An 18,417-nucleotide genomic window follows, 5' to 3' on the forward strand; every position below is an offset into this window, starting at 1 on the left:
TGTCAACAGCCTCTAATTGCGTGTGTGTGTGTGTGTGTGTGTGTGTGTGAGAGAGAGAGAGAGAGAGAGAGAGAGAGAGAGAGAGAGAGAGAGAGAGAGACTGTAGATCATAACAGAGTGGATGTTCACGACACTTGTGGCGTTGGTCTGTTTGCAAAAGCAGGACAAGCGGGTTTAATAGCAGGCAGAGGGGACCGTGCCAGGTACAGGAGTGGAAAGAAAAGGGAATGGGAGGAACCGATTGACAGAGAGAGAGAGAGAGAGAAGGGGGGTGAGGAAAGGAAAGGGAGGGAGGGAGGGAGGATGTTGCTGCCGCCGCTGCTGCCAGCGGAAAATGGCTGCTACAACCTCGAGCCTGTCCTGACACACTGAGAGGACATAAAGATGGAGAGGGAAAAGATAAAGAACTGAGTGTCTGGGAGTATAGAAAAAAGAGAGACAGAGGGTGCGTGAGAGAGCGTGTGTGTTTGCGTGTGTATGAGAGTGCGTGTGTATATGCGTGTATGTCTGTGCGTTGACAGAGGAGGGAACTATAACCAGAGGATACCGGGGGCAGCGAGCTCGAAGCGGTGGGCGACACCAAGCCATGGAGCGCGAGTAAGTCTGCTTTTCTCTAAAATAAATTAAAAGCTGAATCAGATCGCCAACCAGACACATTTCGGACACTCCTTTAGGTATTCTGGTACATGTTTGACAAACGAATACATACAAGTATGCACAGAGACAAATACCATATTTTCAATCGATGCAGACTATATTGCATGCATCAATGTACGTTCAAAATAGCCTACTTATAATTTAGCTGTCATTCGCATGAACATAAACTGATTTTATTTATTATTTATGTTTTGTTATTTATTGTTATTTCTACCACGGTATGCTCACACAAGCACGACAATGCCGTATGAAAGACAAGTAGGATGTTAGTTAATGTTTGACTGAATAATAATTGGGAAACATCCAATAACCTGTCACGATGTGGTGTGTATGTTGGACTAGAATTAGAGCTGTTAATTTTTGAAAAACATTGGAAAAATATCAAATATGGCGAGTTTTCGGCCGATTCAGAACATCATTCAGCTCTGAATATTAGTAAGGCGACAAGAAGGTGATTTTTATCAATGCGTCTTGGATTCCATTATGATTTTTAAAGCCGAACTTTATGAATGAAATTTGATCTCTCTCGTACTCTCTAAAACACTAGCTTTTTTCTTCTGTCTTGTCACCCTCTGTCTTTCTCCCTCTCTCCATTCTTTCTCTCCTTTCCCCCTTTTTAACGTGTACATTGGATTTCCTTGACGAAGAGGTTGCATGCTTAGAATCCGTTTGATTTGGTCCCCTGTTTCATTCACAAGATCACGGATGCTTGGGTGTGTATGTTCGTCTGGGTTTTATAGGCGGAGGAAAAATAGATTGCAGTATTTTCGCATAACTGATGATCCTCTTGATTCAAAACGATTGTTAAAATACCTGTTTCGTGCCACTGTCGCCGGTTCACTCGTATGATTGCTTTTAATTTTAATTATTTGTGCATTTGATAGGCTGTAGCCTATTAAACTGCCTCTGGCGCTTAGTGATAGACTGGGCCTCAGCTAGCAAATGGGCGCGTTCATTGATACATCTCGCAAAGAAATGCACTCATTCGTTCTCCTGTACCTACTCTCCATTCAGCTATTCGCTCTCCCCCAACCAATATATTTCACGGGGTCCCAATTTCTCTCGCCTTTCTGTGCCATTCACATATATTTGTCCTCCCAGTTTATCAATCAGTAAACAACGGGTTTTTAACGCCTTGCCGTTTTCAACATAAAACGATTCATGTCACACGTCAATGTCAATAACGCATAACTGTTTGCTTGGAATGAAGTATATTATACTCCTGCGTATTATTATTTTGGACACAATTAGCTGAGAAGCGACTTATAGATCATGTGACCACCCATTCAAAAATGCTGTTGGCTGCCATTGATAAGTGTGTCTCGCTGGCTAGATTGCAGTAAAGGTAAGCAGAATTATAGTGCCAGCAAGATATGGAGATATTTCTTTCTCAGTACGTGCAAATCGTCTAGTACGGATTCAATCATATGTATTGGCTGGTTAAAGCTAATTGAACAGCAAAGTATTTATACGTTTTTATTTTAAAATACATTAATAGGCCTATAGACTGTTCGAGCCGTAGCGTAAGAATCTATCTCGTCCTCTCCATCTTACCTGCCAGGCAACTATACAGAAAAATGCAAGATAAAGTCTTAATGATTTTTTTTTCTTCACTGCGGCTGTTTATTTTATTTAGGAATACCTCCACGACATCTGACGTTGCTATATATTGCTGTGGGTTTTTATCATATTTTATATTAATCTGTCTCGTCATTCTCTGCCTGTGTGCTGCTAAATAAATATCTATATTTTATTAACGGCTTTGCAATAATTACATGTGAATTAAATTTGTATCTATTTGTTTACCATTAAATACACTTTTAATCTTATTTGAAGCATATTTTGCAAATGTATGTGCCATGTGATTCACGGTTGCGTCGGGAGTCCTTTTCTCTTAAATTGTGTGAAAAAGCCGTACTTGTTTCCTCAACCAGTTAACGTCTGCGTTCACTCCTCTCTCCACTCCTTGACCAGTGTAGTGCGCGTTCGCGCAGTGGTGATGACGCGTGACGACTCCAGCGGCGGGTGGGTGCCCCTGGGAGGCGGCGGCCTCAGTCACGTTGCGATATGTAAGGGGCGGAGTCCGGGAGACAGGGGGCGGAGAGACTACTGCATTCGCGGGGAGAGGCTGCGGGACCGAGCGGTGAGTGCAGCGCTCAAGTCACGTGCTGTGCCTGTCTTCCGTCGACAGACTGTGCCCCTCGCTGTGGCACTCACCTGTGTTCCTTACTTTTGTGTTTTTTGGAGATGCTGCCCTCCATGGCTGGCACAGTGACTCTCCGCTCTGTCTGCAGCCGGTGCTGGAGTGCTTGGTGCGGAGAGGGCTGGTCTACAACAAGGTCAACCCCATCTTCCATCACTGGCGCGTGGAGGACCAAAAATTTGGTCTGACTTTTCAGAGCCCAGCCGATGCCATCTCCTTTGAGCAAGGGCTCCATGGCGTCATGGACCGGCTGGAGAGAGGTACTGTACTGTGAGACAGGCAGTGGACTGTGAGAGAGGCGGTAGTGAAGAATGACAAAAAAGATGGCAGCAGATTAAAATAAATTCATTTGAGAACGATGTGGTTTCACTAAACAAGAACAAATGCAACATCCAGGGCCTAACGGGCAGAGTCAGTGAAATTTGACATGCTCCCGGGCTCACAGAGGGGCTAAGTCTAATTCTGTCACTCTGTCTCTGTCTTTCTTTGCAGAATCTGACTCTCCATCTTCCTCCACCCCAGAAGAGGGAGACACCGAAGATGACGGCCAAGCTGTGGGTATTTTTTTCCCGCACTAAATATGACATTTTTACCGTTAAAAGGATTTTCAGGCGTAACCTGGTGTTTAGCACGGCCGCGCGTTGTCTGAGCGTCCGCCTGTCTCCGTCTGTCCGCTGCGCTCGCCGCTGTTTGCCTGCGCGGCGTCCCGTCTGACGGGAATGACAGCGCCCGCGCGCGTTTCCTCTCCCTCCCTCCCTCAGTCCCGCACGGGCAGCGAGTCGTCGTCCAACAGCCGGAAGGAAATGCTGCCCAAGCCCGTCACCATAGTGACCAGCGAGTCCTCGTCCCCGTGCTTCGCGCTCCCTTCTGCCGCAGAGGATTATGGGTACGGAGCCCAGCACGGCGTCACCACGCAGACTCCTGCGCAGGTAAGGCCTTTCCTGTCTGCCACTTCGGCGTCGCTCTCATTGCACTTAACATTTACTGATAGGACAATTATTTGTCTTGTCACATGGTATTTTATAATGTTTGGGTAACACTCGAAACCGGCATCATAAAACCTCCATATGTAGTAGAAGGACATAATACCTTTAGAACACTTTTAATATAATAAATGAGTTTATTGCTAAATAAATTAACCCTTTGAGGTGTAGGGTTTATGGAATGTTTTTTTTTCTTCTTCAAAATTCTGTGTTCTAGATTCTAGAACTCCATTGCTTGCAATTACCGGTAGTGATTACATCAGCATTAGAATGTTCAGTTAAGGACATTCTAATCACATGTTTGTGATCTTACGCCTTAAAGGGTTAATACTGTAATGAAGCATGCAGTGGTGAATGTAGGCATACGATGTCACACACCATATAAATATGTGAGTGCATTCTATGGCTGCAAGTGAAAAAAGGCAGTCAAAACAACACACCTATGGCGATAAATTCATGACATGGGCTTGTATGACGCGCATCATGAAACAAAGCACACACTTTCAATGCAAGCGACATATCTACAGGGTAACACTATGGAGGATCCTTCAAGGGCACTACATAAAGTGCGCTGCTACATAAACACTCGTGAGCACTTATGCCATGTCACTGGGCGATGGGTGTGATGTCACTGTTCGTGATGTTACCATGACAAACCAAATCAGAATTCCGTGGTAATGTCACTTATGACGTATGCAGTGGCAGCAGACCACTGATACCCTGGGTTTGGTGACGTTGGTGCTTATGAAGGAATATGTAGCCCTTATGAAGGTGTTATTTAGTTCATATGAAGCTGCAATGTATGTGTTTTTTGTGGGATTCTTCATGCTGTTATCTGATACAGTACAGCTGTCATAATGGAAGTGGCATGACACTGTATGTGTTGAATTGTACTAAAGATCTCCTTACAGCTGTCATACAGTATGTGTAGTCTGTGGCATCTGTGTTAAAATTGCCTACCATGGCTGGAATAAATCCTACACTAAGTACAATATTAGCATACGATAATAAAATGACAGGTGTTATGTATGTCCATGTTTACATTACCCTGTTAAAATCTTTTCAAGCAGCTGCAGCAAATGCCATTTAATGTACACTGAGGTAGGTTCATCTTATTTTTTAGTTTTTTTTCAAAACATTAAAATGTCCTACGAACCATATAATTTTTATTCTAATAACCATGGCAATTATTCTTGAGTGTTATTGTCTAATTAACTAGTCACCAGAAAATGAGTATCTACCTGTCACATATTAGTGACTGGTTCAAACTACTTAGTAAAATTGGTAAAAGAGTCATTTTAAAAAACATGCAACATTTTTTTGTCATGTGTACATTATATATATGTATATATCCATGTTTTAGAATTACATTTTTTATCATTTTGTTTTCTGAAAATCAAAAATTTGGCCAAAATTTGTTTGGCCAAGTACTGTGACAGTATAACATACTGATAATTTAATAGAAGCCTTACATTAAACGCTGGCATTATGATCTTGTGTCATGTATCTGATACATATAAAATGAGCTTGTTACAACTGTGCCTTAATGACACTGCTGATGTCACTGTCATGACAGGTAATATTTTGCCAACCGTATGTGACAGAATTTCACATTTCCTCACTTGTGTCACAAGCATACTATGTTGCGTGACACATTTTAATGTTTGCACAAATCATAGCAGTCTGGTTATGCCATAAATTTCTATGAAAGGTGGTGTTGTTATGTACATGATGAACTTATCTATGTTTTTGTTGGAGGGTTCAAGTAGTAGTCATTGCTGTCTGAATTATAAAGATGCAATCAGATTTTCGGGCCAAATAATAACTAGTACAACCTTACCTTTGCCATTGTAGAAAGTAAGACGAGAAATTGTTTTACTTACCATGGAGCACAGATATGTTTTCAAATTTTTATTTCTAGTTTATAAAAATATACCATTTAAAGTGATAGTATTTGTATATATAATTTCTTGGAGCTATGCTGCATGCTAATGGTGTAGCAGAGTTTGCAGTAAGATTTTACAGTTTGACATGAGGATTCTCTCTCTCTCTCTCTCTCTCTCTCTCCCTCCCTCTCTCCCGTTTCCACAGATCCACATTAGGCCAGTGCAGCTGCAGCCTCCGCAAACCTCAGCCGCGGTCAGCTCCTCGGTGGCCCCGCCCCTGACCCCGCCCACCCCGGCGGCCGCCGCCCCGTCCCCCCTCTCGCCGCTCTCCCCCACCCTCTCCCTGCTGGAGCAGGGCGACATCAAGGACCTGTGGGGCGCGCGCGGGTACGAGGACTACCGGCGGGCGGAGCTGGCCCGGGCCGGCGGGGGCGGGGTCAGCTCGCAGGACAAGTCGGAGCTGTGCGTGGTGCGGTTCGGCAAGGAGCAGGCGGGGGCGGGCGAGGGCACGGTCACCCTGGACACCAAGGCGTCCCAGCGGCTCTCCTCCTCCTCCTCGCCCACGCCCAACACCGTCACCAGCCCCCCGGCCTCCGACTCCAGCAGGGGCTCGCCCTCCTGCTGCCTCCGCGCCTCGCGGACCCGCAGGCGAGGGGGCGGGACCGGGCGCGACTGCGGCCTGACGCTGGGCCTCTCGGCCTCGCCCTCCACCAGCGGCGGGGCGGCGGGGGGCCCCAGCGACGAGGGCCCCTGCCCCGCCCCGCCGTCGCCCCGCTCCTCCCGCTGCGTCTACTGCCGCTCCATCTTCAGCGCGGCGGAGAACGGGCGGGGCCGCTGCCGGGACGCCCCGGACCCCGCCCTTCGCTGCTTGCGCCGCTGGACGTGCGTCTGGTGCGCCGAGAGCCTGCTCTACCACTGCGCCTCGGACCCCGAGGGCGAGTTCTGGGAACCCTGCTCGTGCGAGGACCCGCAGGGGGCGCGGGTGAGCCCGCTGTGCTGCGCCCGCTGGGCGGCTCTGCTCGCCCTCTCCCTCCTGGTGCCCTGCATGTGCTGCTACCTGCCCCTGTGCGCCTGCCTGCACTGCGGGGAGCGGTGCGGCTGCTGCGGGGGGAAGCACAAGGCCGCCCGGTGATCCCGGACGAGAGGGCGGGGGCAGGGGGAGGGGATGAGGAACACCTGGAAAACCCCCTCCCCCCTCCCCGGTCCCCCCCCCCCCCGCGCGCTGCCATAACTACAGCCCCTGTGCCCTTAAACCTGTCCTCAAACATTCCGCAGACCGTCGCCCTTATTTGGGAAGCCTTTTTCCCCTTTTGCGCTCCACTGTACAGCCAATCCCTGGAAAGCTCCACTCGCAGCAAAGGATGCTATTGGCCGGGATGTCCTTGGAAGAATTCTGCTGGACCAATCGAACGGCCTGCCCCTCGACGGACGGGGGCCACAAGGGGGACCGACCCCCAGGAGATGTGGAGTGAGGATCGGTGGAACTGTGTTAAAAGTTTTTCGACTTAAAGAGGGGAAGAAGAAAAAAAAAACACGAAACAAAGGATGTTTATGAATATTGTTACTGGTATCTTTATTATTATGTTTTATTAATTTGTCGGTCCCGAGGTGGGTGGTCCAGAATCAGTTATTTTGCAGTGTTTAAATTTTATTTTTATATTTATTTGTTTGAAGCACTCTCCCCCTTTACCTCTGAACTTTTGTACCTCAAGTCCTCAAGGATGTTTCAGATGGGAAATCATAGAGATTGAGGAACTGCTTAAGAAAGAGGGTCAAAGAATGTGGCACAACAGCGTGAGTATTTGAGCCTGGTCGACACAAACAGGAAGTGAGAGTGAGACAAGCTGAGGCAAAGCCTCTGACCAATCAAAATGAGAGCTGGAGAGGAGGGTGAATGAACAGCAAGCTCAGCCAATGAGAGTAAAATGAATTGACACAGGGTAGGAAGTTTTTCCACAGAATTGTACTGGAGGTTATTATTTTATCACAGTTACCACGATAAGATCATTCTTATTGCTCTTGCTATAAAAATAAATTAAATTACTGGTGGTCAAGGCTGGATAGAGCTGGTTTGAGCCAGTTCAAGAGAGAATGCTGGTTCAACTGGTTAAGGAGAGTTGCTCAAAGCTAATCAGGCCCATGAATTTTAAATGTTCTTGGCTGAATATGGAGGTTAATGGGAGCGGTCTTTGGGCCTGGCTGAACAATCAGGTCTGGGCAGTGGTAGATATAACTGGTTGCACAGGTGAGTGGAGGGGATCTAGGCCAACCTGAGAAGCAAAGATTGTCATCACTGGTGAAAGCAACCCCAACAGTTGATATTGACCCTTGATGGCTTGCACTAAGGAGCAGAAAGCCAGGCTTTTCCTTCCCCCTGACAGCTAATCTAGGTCTAGATGCTCTCTCTCGAGAACGTCTGGAAAGGTTTGTAAGATTAGTTTCCTGCAATCTGATTGGTTCTACCAAGTTTTAGCAAATGTTATTGGTCAGAGTTGTGTTGAACTGCTGCCTCCAATTGGAGGCCCGCTTAGACAAGGATACGATTCGTCAGAGCCGACCGCTGGTTTATTAGCAAAGCACATCCCGGGAATTTGGGCAGACATCTCACATTGGGATGTCAGCCAATGGGCTGCCAGCTCTGCAAGGCTATTAGCCTAATGAGTGAGGGCACTTAGCGACTGCTCCGGAACCCTCTTAACCCACTCAAAATCCAAACTAGCCATTTTGGTTAAACTGTGGATTTAGTTAAGTATTAGTATGCCAAGATTAGTGTTGGGGCAGAATCGGTGAATACCTACAGCGCAGGCGATTGGAAAGCTCGTCATAGACTTTGCTCCCTATTGACCAGGAACTTAGAAAAGACGCCAATACCGTTACGTATCGCCATCCTATCCATTCTAATATTATCTCCTGGCAAAATTGGTATTGGACCATTACGCAAAATTATGAGTCTTTTCCATGCCCCGGGCGATGTTAAGATAACCAAAACATTACCTGTTTTACCCAGTTCACTAAAAAAACACCAAAACCTTAAAAAAAAAACCTAAAAAAAAAAAACTTGCTTGGCCAGGTAGTGGATGGCCAGACCCCACCGCCAATCAAACCATGGGAAGCTTAACAGCCTCGTTCTGTTGAAAGTTGGCATTACAATGCGAGTATTATTATGCTTATTTTTTAATACTGAGTAAGCGAATATCGTGTTAACGGGAGGAGCCAGGTAAGCTAACGGGAGCCCCCCAAACACAAAAAAGAATACTCTGAGAACGATAAATTTCAGAATTTCTCAAAGTTGGCACAGTCTGCTCGTTCCCATTTTAACTACGGTTTTCCCTTGTTCTGGGTAATATCACAATTGACATTATTTTGTCCTTGACAATAAAAATGACTGAAAGAGATTCAATTTCAGTCCAGTAATGGAGGGTGCGGTTCAAATATCCCTTGGAACATTACTTTTTTATACTGCACATCTCAAATCCATGTTGAAAATCTCTGGCACCTTCCCCCATGTCTGTTGACAGTTGTCTGTTATCGTTAGGTCACATGAAGGTAAACAAATTAAGGTGCCACTAATCTTGGGGGGGGGGGGAAACGTTAAAGGTGCTATTCAATCTTGCTACTTTGCAGTTTGTCCTTAATCTTGAAAATGTCTTTTTTCCATCGCATCGCTCTGCATTTTTGGTCACATTTAGCGACGACTGAACTCGTAATATGCAGGTCATGAAAAAGCAACACCTCTAAAAAGACATTCTTACATTTGTGCGCTACACTGAGTCTCGAAAGAAGGTCAAGAAGACAAAAACGTCGATCGCGATTTGAAGCATTTGTTAGAGGAGTTATTTTGTCGATGTGGGAGCTACTTTTTATCCAAAAACGTGGTATTCCAAATTAAGGGCAAAGAGCATTGCCTTGAGATTGAATCCAGGCCTAAACTGGAAAAGAGGGAGAGGGGTAAGGGCAAGACTCAGATGCTTTGCCTGCCACAGGGAACCAAGGAAGGAAATTCAGTGCTGACTTTGCATCTCTTTAAATTCAAGTGTACTGTATTTGTCACAACGGGACAATCTCAGATGTAGAGGTTATGATGATATGTTGTGCTGTTCTCGTCCATCTCCTCCATTTCCCATTGCTCTCATCCCCTTTATCGAAAACAGGGGGGGCAACATCCCAAACCTCACGGCTCAGGCGCTGGCCATTCGCAACGCGCCAGTGTGCACACAGACACACACACACACGCACACACACAGACACACACACACACGGGTACAAACACACACACAAACACAGACACACACACACACACCTACACACACACACCTACATACACACATACACACACACAGGGACACACACACAGACACACACATGGGTACAAACACACACACACACACACACAGGACACACACATGGGTACAAACACACACACACACACACAGGGACACACACATGGGTACAAACACACACACACAGGGACACACACATGGGTACAAACACACACACAAACACAGGGACACACACACACACACACACCTACATACACACATACACACACACACGGGCACACACACATGGGTACAAACACACACACACACACACAGGGACACACACATGGGTACAAACACACACACACACACACAGGGACACACACATGGGTACAAACACACACACACACACACACAGGGACACACACATGGGTACAAACACACACACACACACACACACACAGGGACACACACATGGGTACAAACACACACACATACACACAGGGACACACATGGGTACAAACACACACACACACACACACAGGGACACACATACACACACACACACACACACGTAAATCAACTAGCATGGACACATGCACGCGCACACACACACACACACAATCTACCACATGCACACGCACAAACTACACACACATATATGGATATGTGTGTATCTATCTCTATCTCAAACACATATCCACATATGCACAAATAGACATTCACATTTGACAATACAATGAATCGTATAAGTCACACATCTTATAAACGCATATGCAGAACCATACAAGAGAAAACCAACATACAGATATATACATTTAATATAAAGAACACCAGAGTGAGTTCAGGCTTGAAGTCCCCTTTCATTACATCTTAATAAATGTGCCTTTTGATTTAATTTATTTACAATTGATCTCTTTATGTATCTATTTATTTTGATTGTGTAAAATTATTTTTTTTCTGGCAATGGTTTACTATTTCAGTGTTTATGTATTTATATGTTAATTTACATGTAATTATTTAAGTAATACCTGTTTGTTTATTTGCCAATATGTGCTAGATATTTATTGATCTTATTTATTGAATTTTATTTTCTTCATTTTGAGGGTTTTTTCATTTCTGTGTCGTCTTACTTTTCTGACTTGGTGCCAACGTGCTGCTTTGAGGTGTTATCTACCATGGGTTTGTATCATTAATTAAACCCCTCTATATTTTAAAGAAACATTTGACCACGAGTTCTATTCTCTTTTTGCATTTCTGAACTTGTTTGCATGTACATGCAAATTGATGTACACACAAATTATACCAATATAATTACATACATAATTTGTATGTTCTTTGTATGCATCTTTGTGTACATCACACATATAGAAACCAAAAAGGATTTTCCAAATCATGCATGAATGCAGAGGTAATCATACAACACCCACTGCCTTTCCTTTCCTTTGTGTTAAAATGTACGCAACTCCTGAAAATGTACCGTGCATTCAGGGATTTCACTGAAAGGGAACCCCTCTTTGCCAGACCACTCACATACTGGTTTTGCTTGGGGCAGAACCGAGGGACACGGGGCTTTTATTTGCTCATTCTGGAATTGGAAAAGAAGCCCCAGAATTCAATAAGCTAATGGCCTACCCGACAGGCCAAAGCAATAACAACTGCAAGCAGCCAGGTGCTGCGCATCACGGAAACACTGAATGCAGTTTCTGGTTCTGAGAAACACCTGCATTGATTTCACTTCTTCAGAGTACAAAAGAAGACACATGCTTCATACGCTATTAAATATTACCCTTGAAAGTCAAATTATTCGTGATTTTAATAAGTAGGCATGCCCAGCGATGGACTGCCGACCTGTCCAGGGTGCATTCCTGCGTCTCCCCCAGTGCATGCTTGGATAGGCTCCAGCACCCCCACTCCTCCATGACCCTAACCAGGAATAAACAAGTTACATAATGGATGGATGGACAATCTATCAAAAAAAGGTTCAGTCACGTGGTTTCTCTCATCCATGTGACTGATTGGGTATCAGTTGGTGTGTTTGCTTTTAGAGATATTTAATTCTATTGCCTACCACTTTAATCTTCATTCTCATTTTCTGAAAAAAAAAAGTCACTGAAGAAACTGAATAACACATTTCATTTTTTTTATCTAGGCAAATGTAGCCTTGATTGCAGCTGCTTCGCAGGCACTGAATTCCCCAGACAGAGATACCGCTATCAAATGCAAATTTAAAAAACATTTTTTTAAAGGTTCGTGGAGTATTTAAGTCGGAGTCGCTCTGGTCCGGAGAGGTGCACACGCGAAAATGAGGGTGGCAATCGTGGCGTTGTTTCTGTGCGCGGTCTGGCCGGAGGGCCTGGACGCCCAGTGCCCTGACCCGGCACTGCTGAAGGACTCCAGCAACGTGAAGCTGTGCGCCCGCCTGTTCGAGAACAGCCACTATTACAACGAGCAGAGCTGCGGCGGCCGCTACCTGGACGTCTACCCCGGCGACGACCAGCCCATCCTCCCGTACGTCTGGAACAACCGCGTCTCCTCGCTGGTGGTGTCGCGGCAGTGCAGCCTCACCGTGTGGTCGAAAACCAAGAAGGAGGGGAAGAAGAAGAAGTTCGGCGCGGGTATCCAGTACCGCCTGAAGGACGTCGGCCAGGGCCTGTTCGGAAACTGGAACGACGACATCTCCGGCTACTACTGCGCGTGCTAGCCGGCGAATTAAAAAAAAAAAAAAAAAACGAAGAAAGAGCGGGAGGAGAAAAGAGGGCCGTGGAAAGACGGGATGGGGAGGAAGAAGAGAAGAGTCACGCCTCACAGAGCAAAGGAAGCCACGCTGTCCTAGCAGGTGTGGACAGGAACGCGCAATGAAATGTAAATCACATTAAACGTCTGCAACTAAGAAAAACCGAGCAAATTGTTTTCATTTTTTATGCTTAACTTAAATTGTGGTGTTCTGTTTTTATGAGTGAAGACAATTCCCTTGTGGGTCTGTAAATATAGGCCTGCTACTAATTAGTGTTGGGTTCAGTTCAATTCAGTCAGCTCAGGGAATGGACTGAATTTCAGTTCATGAACCGAAAATGCCCATAGCCTACTGCTTAATGAGGAATTTTGTGAATTTCAGTTCATTTCCAGAACCCAGTGAAACTGAATTCCACCCAAAGGTGACACCAGGTACACTCATTGCCTGAAAGACCAGAATGTATAACCGATATTATGTTGTACACCCTTGTATCTTTTTTTTTTTATCATGTTCAAAAACAGGCAAACAACAGAGACGGCATCTACTCCCCCTAGGGGTGGCAACTGTAACAATCCACCTCAAGATTAGCGGATGCCGTAGTCCGACTCTGTACACTGAAGATGGCAATACATCCAATGGCCACACGATAGAGCTATTTGCCCATAGATTCAATTCGTCATTTCTTCGCTGCACCTGTAACGGACACAATGCACACGCGCATTCACCAGACCACACGTCAGGAAAGCAGTTCACAGTCAGGCTATATCCATACTGTACATCTTATTGAAATAAGTTCCCCGGGTACTGTCTGGGGGGCAGGTGCTAAAAGAAAGACTACTTATATCAGGTCCTGTCCATAGTGGTTGGGCCATTACAACTGATCCTGGATCAGAATCAAAACGTTATACTTACACCTTCAGAACGAGGGCTGGGGTGGGTTGGATAATGCATTGTAACCAACAGGCAGAAAATGCTGCAAGATTGAACCATACAAAGCAAAGATAAAGCATATAAACACCAAGCGCTCACAATAGACAAATAACAGCTTAACAGTACATGTGAAGCTATGTGCACATACATAGCTATATTGAGGAAATACACACACTACCAATGCATTATACTGTGTGACCAATTACAAATATCTAAATGTCATGGTTTTGGCTGATACCACCATTTCTTTTCCTTCTGCGCCTTTTCTTCAGTTATTACGGCCATTGGTTTTTTCATGCACCTTTTCTTCAGTGATTACGGCCTTTGAGTTGATTGAATTATACACCTGCAAATTTCTTTTTACAATTTGCACCTGTTGGCGTTCTATTTAAACCCCAAGCAAGCTGTTAAGCTTTGCTTCAGTGTCACTTATGTTGCATGAGAGCCGGTATTCTGTCAAGTGAGGTAAAAAAAGGTAAAAAAGGTAAAAAAGGTAAAAAAGGTAAAAAAGGTAAAAAAGGTAAAAAAGGTAAAAAAGGTAAAAAAGGTAAAAAAGGTAAAAAAAAGATATTGGATTGTTGTGGCTATAAAATTAGCACAACAGTCTTTAGCTTAATAGGTTGTTGGCAACAAGTTAGTGCCACAATCTAAGCTCAGTATTCTTTCTTTAGGGTGTTACTTTTTCAGCCTCGGTTCGAGGTCTGTTTTCTTGGGGTTGCCCCGTTTTCTGCTCCGGCAGTTGTTTTCTTTTCATACTCCTTAAGCTTTAGTTTTTTTACCCAGTACGTGGGTTGTGTAGAGCTTTTCTTTGGGATACTCTCCCTAAGGAGCATTGTTTTCCTTTCCCTTATTTTTCTGCTGTCCTTGTCTCTTGACTTTGTGGCTATTTTACCTCTGGTGAATAGCTTAAAGAACCCCCTGTTCAGTTGCGGTTGGTCTCCCAAAACCCCCACTCCCTCACACACACAAGCTGTTCATTTTTCTTAATTTGATGCTTTCCATGTTTTGAGGGATTATTTACTCTATTAAGCCTCATTATGTCAGAAATTGCTATGCATGCCATTAAGAACAAAAGTCCCATATTCACATTGTGCTTATTGTGCTGCATTGCAAACAAATACATACAAAGAGGTACTTTACTTTAACTGATCAAATTTAAGACTGAGGTGAATCAGTAGGCTCCTAACTGGTGAAAGAGGGGGGCAGCTGGCCACTAATCAAAGACAGAGCAAATGATAACGAGCCAATAATTTATCCAATTAAGGGGATAAATTATAAAAGAACTTTGTGTTCAGTAACCTACTTAGGAGGCTATTGATTCACCAGATTTTAATTTGATCAGTTAAAAAAAGTGTTACCTCTTTTTATATAATTGTTTAGCAAAATGTCACAAACACAATGTGAACACGGGGCTTTTATTCTTCATGGCATGCAGAGCTATTACTGACATAATGTGACTTTAGAGGGTAAATAATCCCTCTAAACATGACAAGCATCTAATTAACAAAAAATAACAACTTGTTAAAATTCTGGGATTGCAATTGTGCATGGAACAAAAACCAGCATACACAGGGGGGCCTCAGAACAGAAAAAAAAAAAAAAAGTCAGCAAGGTGTAGTAAATCTACTGACATTGATGCATCAAATAATTTATAGATTTGACACATCAAATTAATTTATAGATTTGCTACTGTCCTGAAAAAAATCTGTAGGCTGTATAACTTTTCCTTGTAGATGTGCCTTTTTCCACTGACCTTGAGAATTCTGTTTGGGGTTTTCCCCTCAGATCCACTTTCACCTTGGGTCTGCACCTGCTGCACTCCGTCCTGCCAGAGGGGGCGCTGTGCCAGCTCTCTCTCCCAGCCCCTGAGAGCCTTTGGCAGTCACCTGGTTTGAGCAGGGCGCAGGTGTTATGCACACAGTTGCGTAAGAGTGGGTGAGGTAAGAGCGTAGGACAGATGCGGAGGTTCACACGCCCCTCCTCCCCCCCCCTCGCCTCGAGTAGCCGCCGCGGAATGGCAGTTTTGCACGCCATCGCAACCCGCCTCGCCAAGCCGCCACCCCTCTCTGCCCTCAGCTGGGCGACAGGAGCGTGCTGGGAAACCGCAACTCTTTCAAACAGAACAGTATGCCAGTGCCGTACACAAAGACATTCTGACGCACCTACACAATGGAAACACACACGCGCGCGCAAGTCAACATTACATGCAGGAGTCAACACTGTGGCTTCCTTACATGCACTTTCTGTTTGCCCTGGCTTACACACTGTACACACGCTACAACCACTGACATGTGAAGAAGCAGCTTCCTCCACGCTGCTCTGTGCCAAAGGAGTTGTGCTAAGAGTGTGTGTGTGTGTGTGTGTGTGTGCGTGTGTGTGTGTGTGTGGTGGGGTCTCACTAGTTGCTGATGCGCTCTAAAGCAACAAGGTATTAATTAATTCTGTATTAATGAATTCAAGTATCCTGGAACAGTTTAGGTGTTTCCAACATAATATGCAGGGGAAGGAATAGGGTTGGTTGCACTGATCCTGGGTCAGTGGCTGGGGTCAGAGTATGAACAGAAATCCTCAGCGGACCTGAGTCAGATACTGCTATTAAATTTGTTATACACTGGTAAAACTCCTGTTCACAGTTTTAAACCAAGTTTCAAACAATATTCAGAAGACTATATGACGTTTTTTTTTTAATGTCCCCTTAAAAGTGTTTGTCCAGAGCGTGCGTACAGTCATAAAGGCTCTGGCTGAAACCGGTCTGTGTGAAACACAGATAAGCTCTTTATCAGCAGCCGAGGTCAGCCACTGCAGCCTGGTAAACAGACTTTACCTCACGCCTCAGACCAGTACTGCGAAATCACCCTTCTCCTTTAAAAGCCAAGAGGTTCTGATAAAAAAAACCCACAAGTGTCGTCCGCGTAATAAAAAAATGGAAAAACACAAATTAAAATTCATGTATGACTATAGCATATTAGCTATCTTTGGATTGTGGGGCCAAACAGCAGTCAGCAGACCTATCGCTGAACAATCATTCAGTCAATGAATCAATCAGTCAATAAATCAATCCCTGTTTTTTTGTAGCTATAGCATCCATTTACAAGTTGTCACAAGAGCTTCACAGTCAGCCTATTTGACTACAGTAGTTTTAAGGCCATATCGCTTAAGAAGCCCATTACTCAATCAGGGTATACACACATATACAGGTTAGACAGGCCAGAAAAGTACGTTTTGAATTAATCTGATTTAAAACAGCATCTGATCATCTTGCAGTCCAGGGCAAGTCATTTCAAAGCTGGAGAAACCGAAAGTGCCGCCTCGGGTTCTAAGCATCGAAACTGTGGGTATAATACAGCGCTGTGGGGTGCCCCTCGCCCCCACCCCTTGGGCCAGAAAGGCCTACTGTAGGGTTGCACTGTAACTGACCAGTTACGGCTGCAGCGCTCATCAAAACGAATTTCATCCACCTATACAGTCAGTTGTAGGCACAGGCGACAAGCGTGATTGGACGGCTGGGGCATCACTGAATGGAGGGAGGGGAATGAATGCGTTGCACCCATGATGGTCGGCAACAAACGTGACTAACCTGGAAAAATCATAAATTCAATAAGCATAAATTCAATAAATTGATGATAAAAATTCTTTCTTTCCATTCTTTGCTTTAACATAATTGATATACTGTGTAAAAGATGCAACCATTTTTTGTTTGTCTTGCATTTTTTCCAATAAATAATTAACATTTAGCAGCGTGAAGTTAACATTATTTGGAGTGCCAATTATGCTTATCATTGAAAAAGTATCATGGAGGGCAATCATCGGAACATTTAATCTAAATTATTTCTGACTCCCTGCTTCAACTTTCCTCATTAAGACGTACACTTGAAGGAACATAGGGAATGATTTCTGAAGGCCAAGAATCAGATTATCCTGTTTTTTGCGATTTCTTTTTGTCCTTAGTTTGTGTTGCATAGTAGATATTCGTGAGCATGCACTGTGACACAATAAAGCAAGATTATTATTATTATTATTATATTCAGCAAATCACATTAAATGTCTGTAACTGTTGCCTACTTCACAACTTTATGATCCCGACAACGCAACTTTTGCATAACTGCATTATATACGTTCGTCGACCGTTACATCAGAGGCGCGCTCGCACATTTGGCGACCCTGTGCGCTGTGAAAACTCAGAGAAAGGCCCACCTGCTTTAAGAACCTCATTATCGTTACCCTGTAAAAGTTATCAGCGGACGTATAGGCCTTATGTTTGACATACATCACAATCGCAGGCATTCTTTATCTGGGGCTGAGGAGAATATTTAAGTGAGAGCATCCATCGAAGACGTCCACACACAAGACGGAGGTTTTCGCAAACATGAAGGTGCTCGCTGCTCTGCTTCTCTTTGCCGTGTCCATCGCGTGCCTTCACGCGCAATGCCCGGACCCAGGGTCGTTGAAGGATGCCGCTGGCACGAAGGTGTGCGCTCGCATGTTCGAGGACAGCCACTACTACTATGAGCAGAGTTGCGGAGGAGACTACCTCGACACTTACGCGGGCGACGACTACCCCTTTATGCCGAAAAACTGGAACAACCGCATCTCCTCTCTGGTTGTGTCGAGGTCCTGCAGTCTGACAGTGTGGGAACGCAGTAGGAAGGAGGGAAACAGGCGCAAGTTCACTTCGGGGATACAGTACCGCCTGAAAGACGTCGGCCAGGGTTTGTTCAGCGATTGGGACAACGACATCTCCGCATACTACTGTGAGTGTTAA

At 44.8% G+C, this 18,417-nt stretch overlaps 3 protein-coding genes across 3 annotated transcripts; all 3 read left to right on the forward strand.

Annotated features, from left to right (window-relative positions):
- The first annotated feature begins 311 nt into the window (after nt 1-311).
- Nucleotides 312-6,888, forward strand: LOC135263975 (sprouty-related, EVH1 domain-containing protein 2-like). Its single transcript, XM_064352512.1, has 6 exons — nt 312-597; nt 2,632-2,800; nt 2,952-3,120; nt 3,353-3,414; nt 3,622-3,789; nt 5,935-6,888. The coding sequence occupies exons 1-6, from the start codon at nt 587-589 to the stop codon at nt 6,859-6,861; spliced, it is 1,506 nt and encodes a 501-aa protein (XP_064208582.1). The 5' UTR covers nt 312-586; the 3' UTR covers nt 6,862-6,888.
- Nucleotides 6,889-12,276: 5,388 nt separating this feature from the next.
- LOC135263977 (syncollin-like) lies at nt 12,277-12,887 on the forward strand. The gene has a single exon (XM_064352515.1). It carries the CDS (start codon nt 12,294-12,296, stop codon nt 12,690-12,692), a length of 399 nt encoding a protein of 132 aa, XP_064208585.1. The 5' UTR covers nt 12,277-12,293; the 3' UTR covers nt 12,693-12,887.
- Nucleotides 12,888-18,021: 5,134 nt separating this feature from the next.
- LOC135264307 (syncollin-like) lies at nt 18,022-18,417 on the forward strand. The gene has a single exon (XM_064353171.1). The coding sequence runs from the start codon at nt 18,022-18,024 to the stop codon at nt 18,415-18,417; it is 396 nt and encodes a 131-aa protein (XP_064209241.1).

This window comes from Anguilla rostrata, chromosome 9, assembly GCF_018555375.3.
Source record: "Anguilla rostrata isolate EN2019 chromosome 9, ASM1855537v3, whole genome shotgun sequence".
Classification (NCBI taxonomy): Eukaryota; Metazoa; Chordata; class Actinopteri; order Anguilliformes; family Anguillidae; genus Anguilla; species Anguilla rostrata.

Excerpts from the sequence above, each read along its gene's own strand:
- LOC135263975 (XM_064352512.1), top strand. Across the intron at positions 2,801-2,951 it reads AGAGGCTGCGGGACCGAGCG|CCGGTGCTGGAGTGCTTGGT; the intron begins GTGAGTGCAGCG and ends CTCTGTCTGCAG. Across the intron at positions 3,790-5,934 it reads CCACGCAGACTCCTGCGCAG|ATCCACATTAGGCCAGTGCA; the intron begins GTAAGGCCTTTC and ends CCGTTTCCACAG.
- LOC135263977 (XM_064352515.1), top strand. The coding sequence starts at position 12,294 with ATGAGGGTGGCAATCGTGGCGTTGTTTCTGTGCGCGGTCTGGCCGGAG.
- LOC135264307 (XM_064353171.1), top strand. The coding sequence starts at position 18,022 with ATGAAGGTGCTCGCTGCTCTGCTTCTCTTTGCCGTGTCCATCGCGTGC.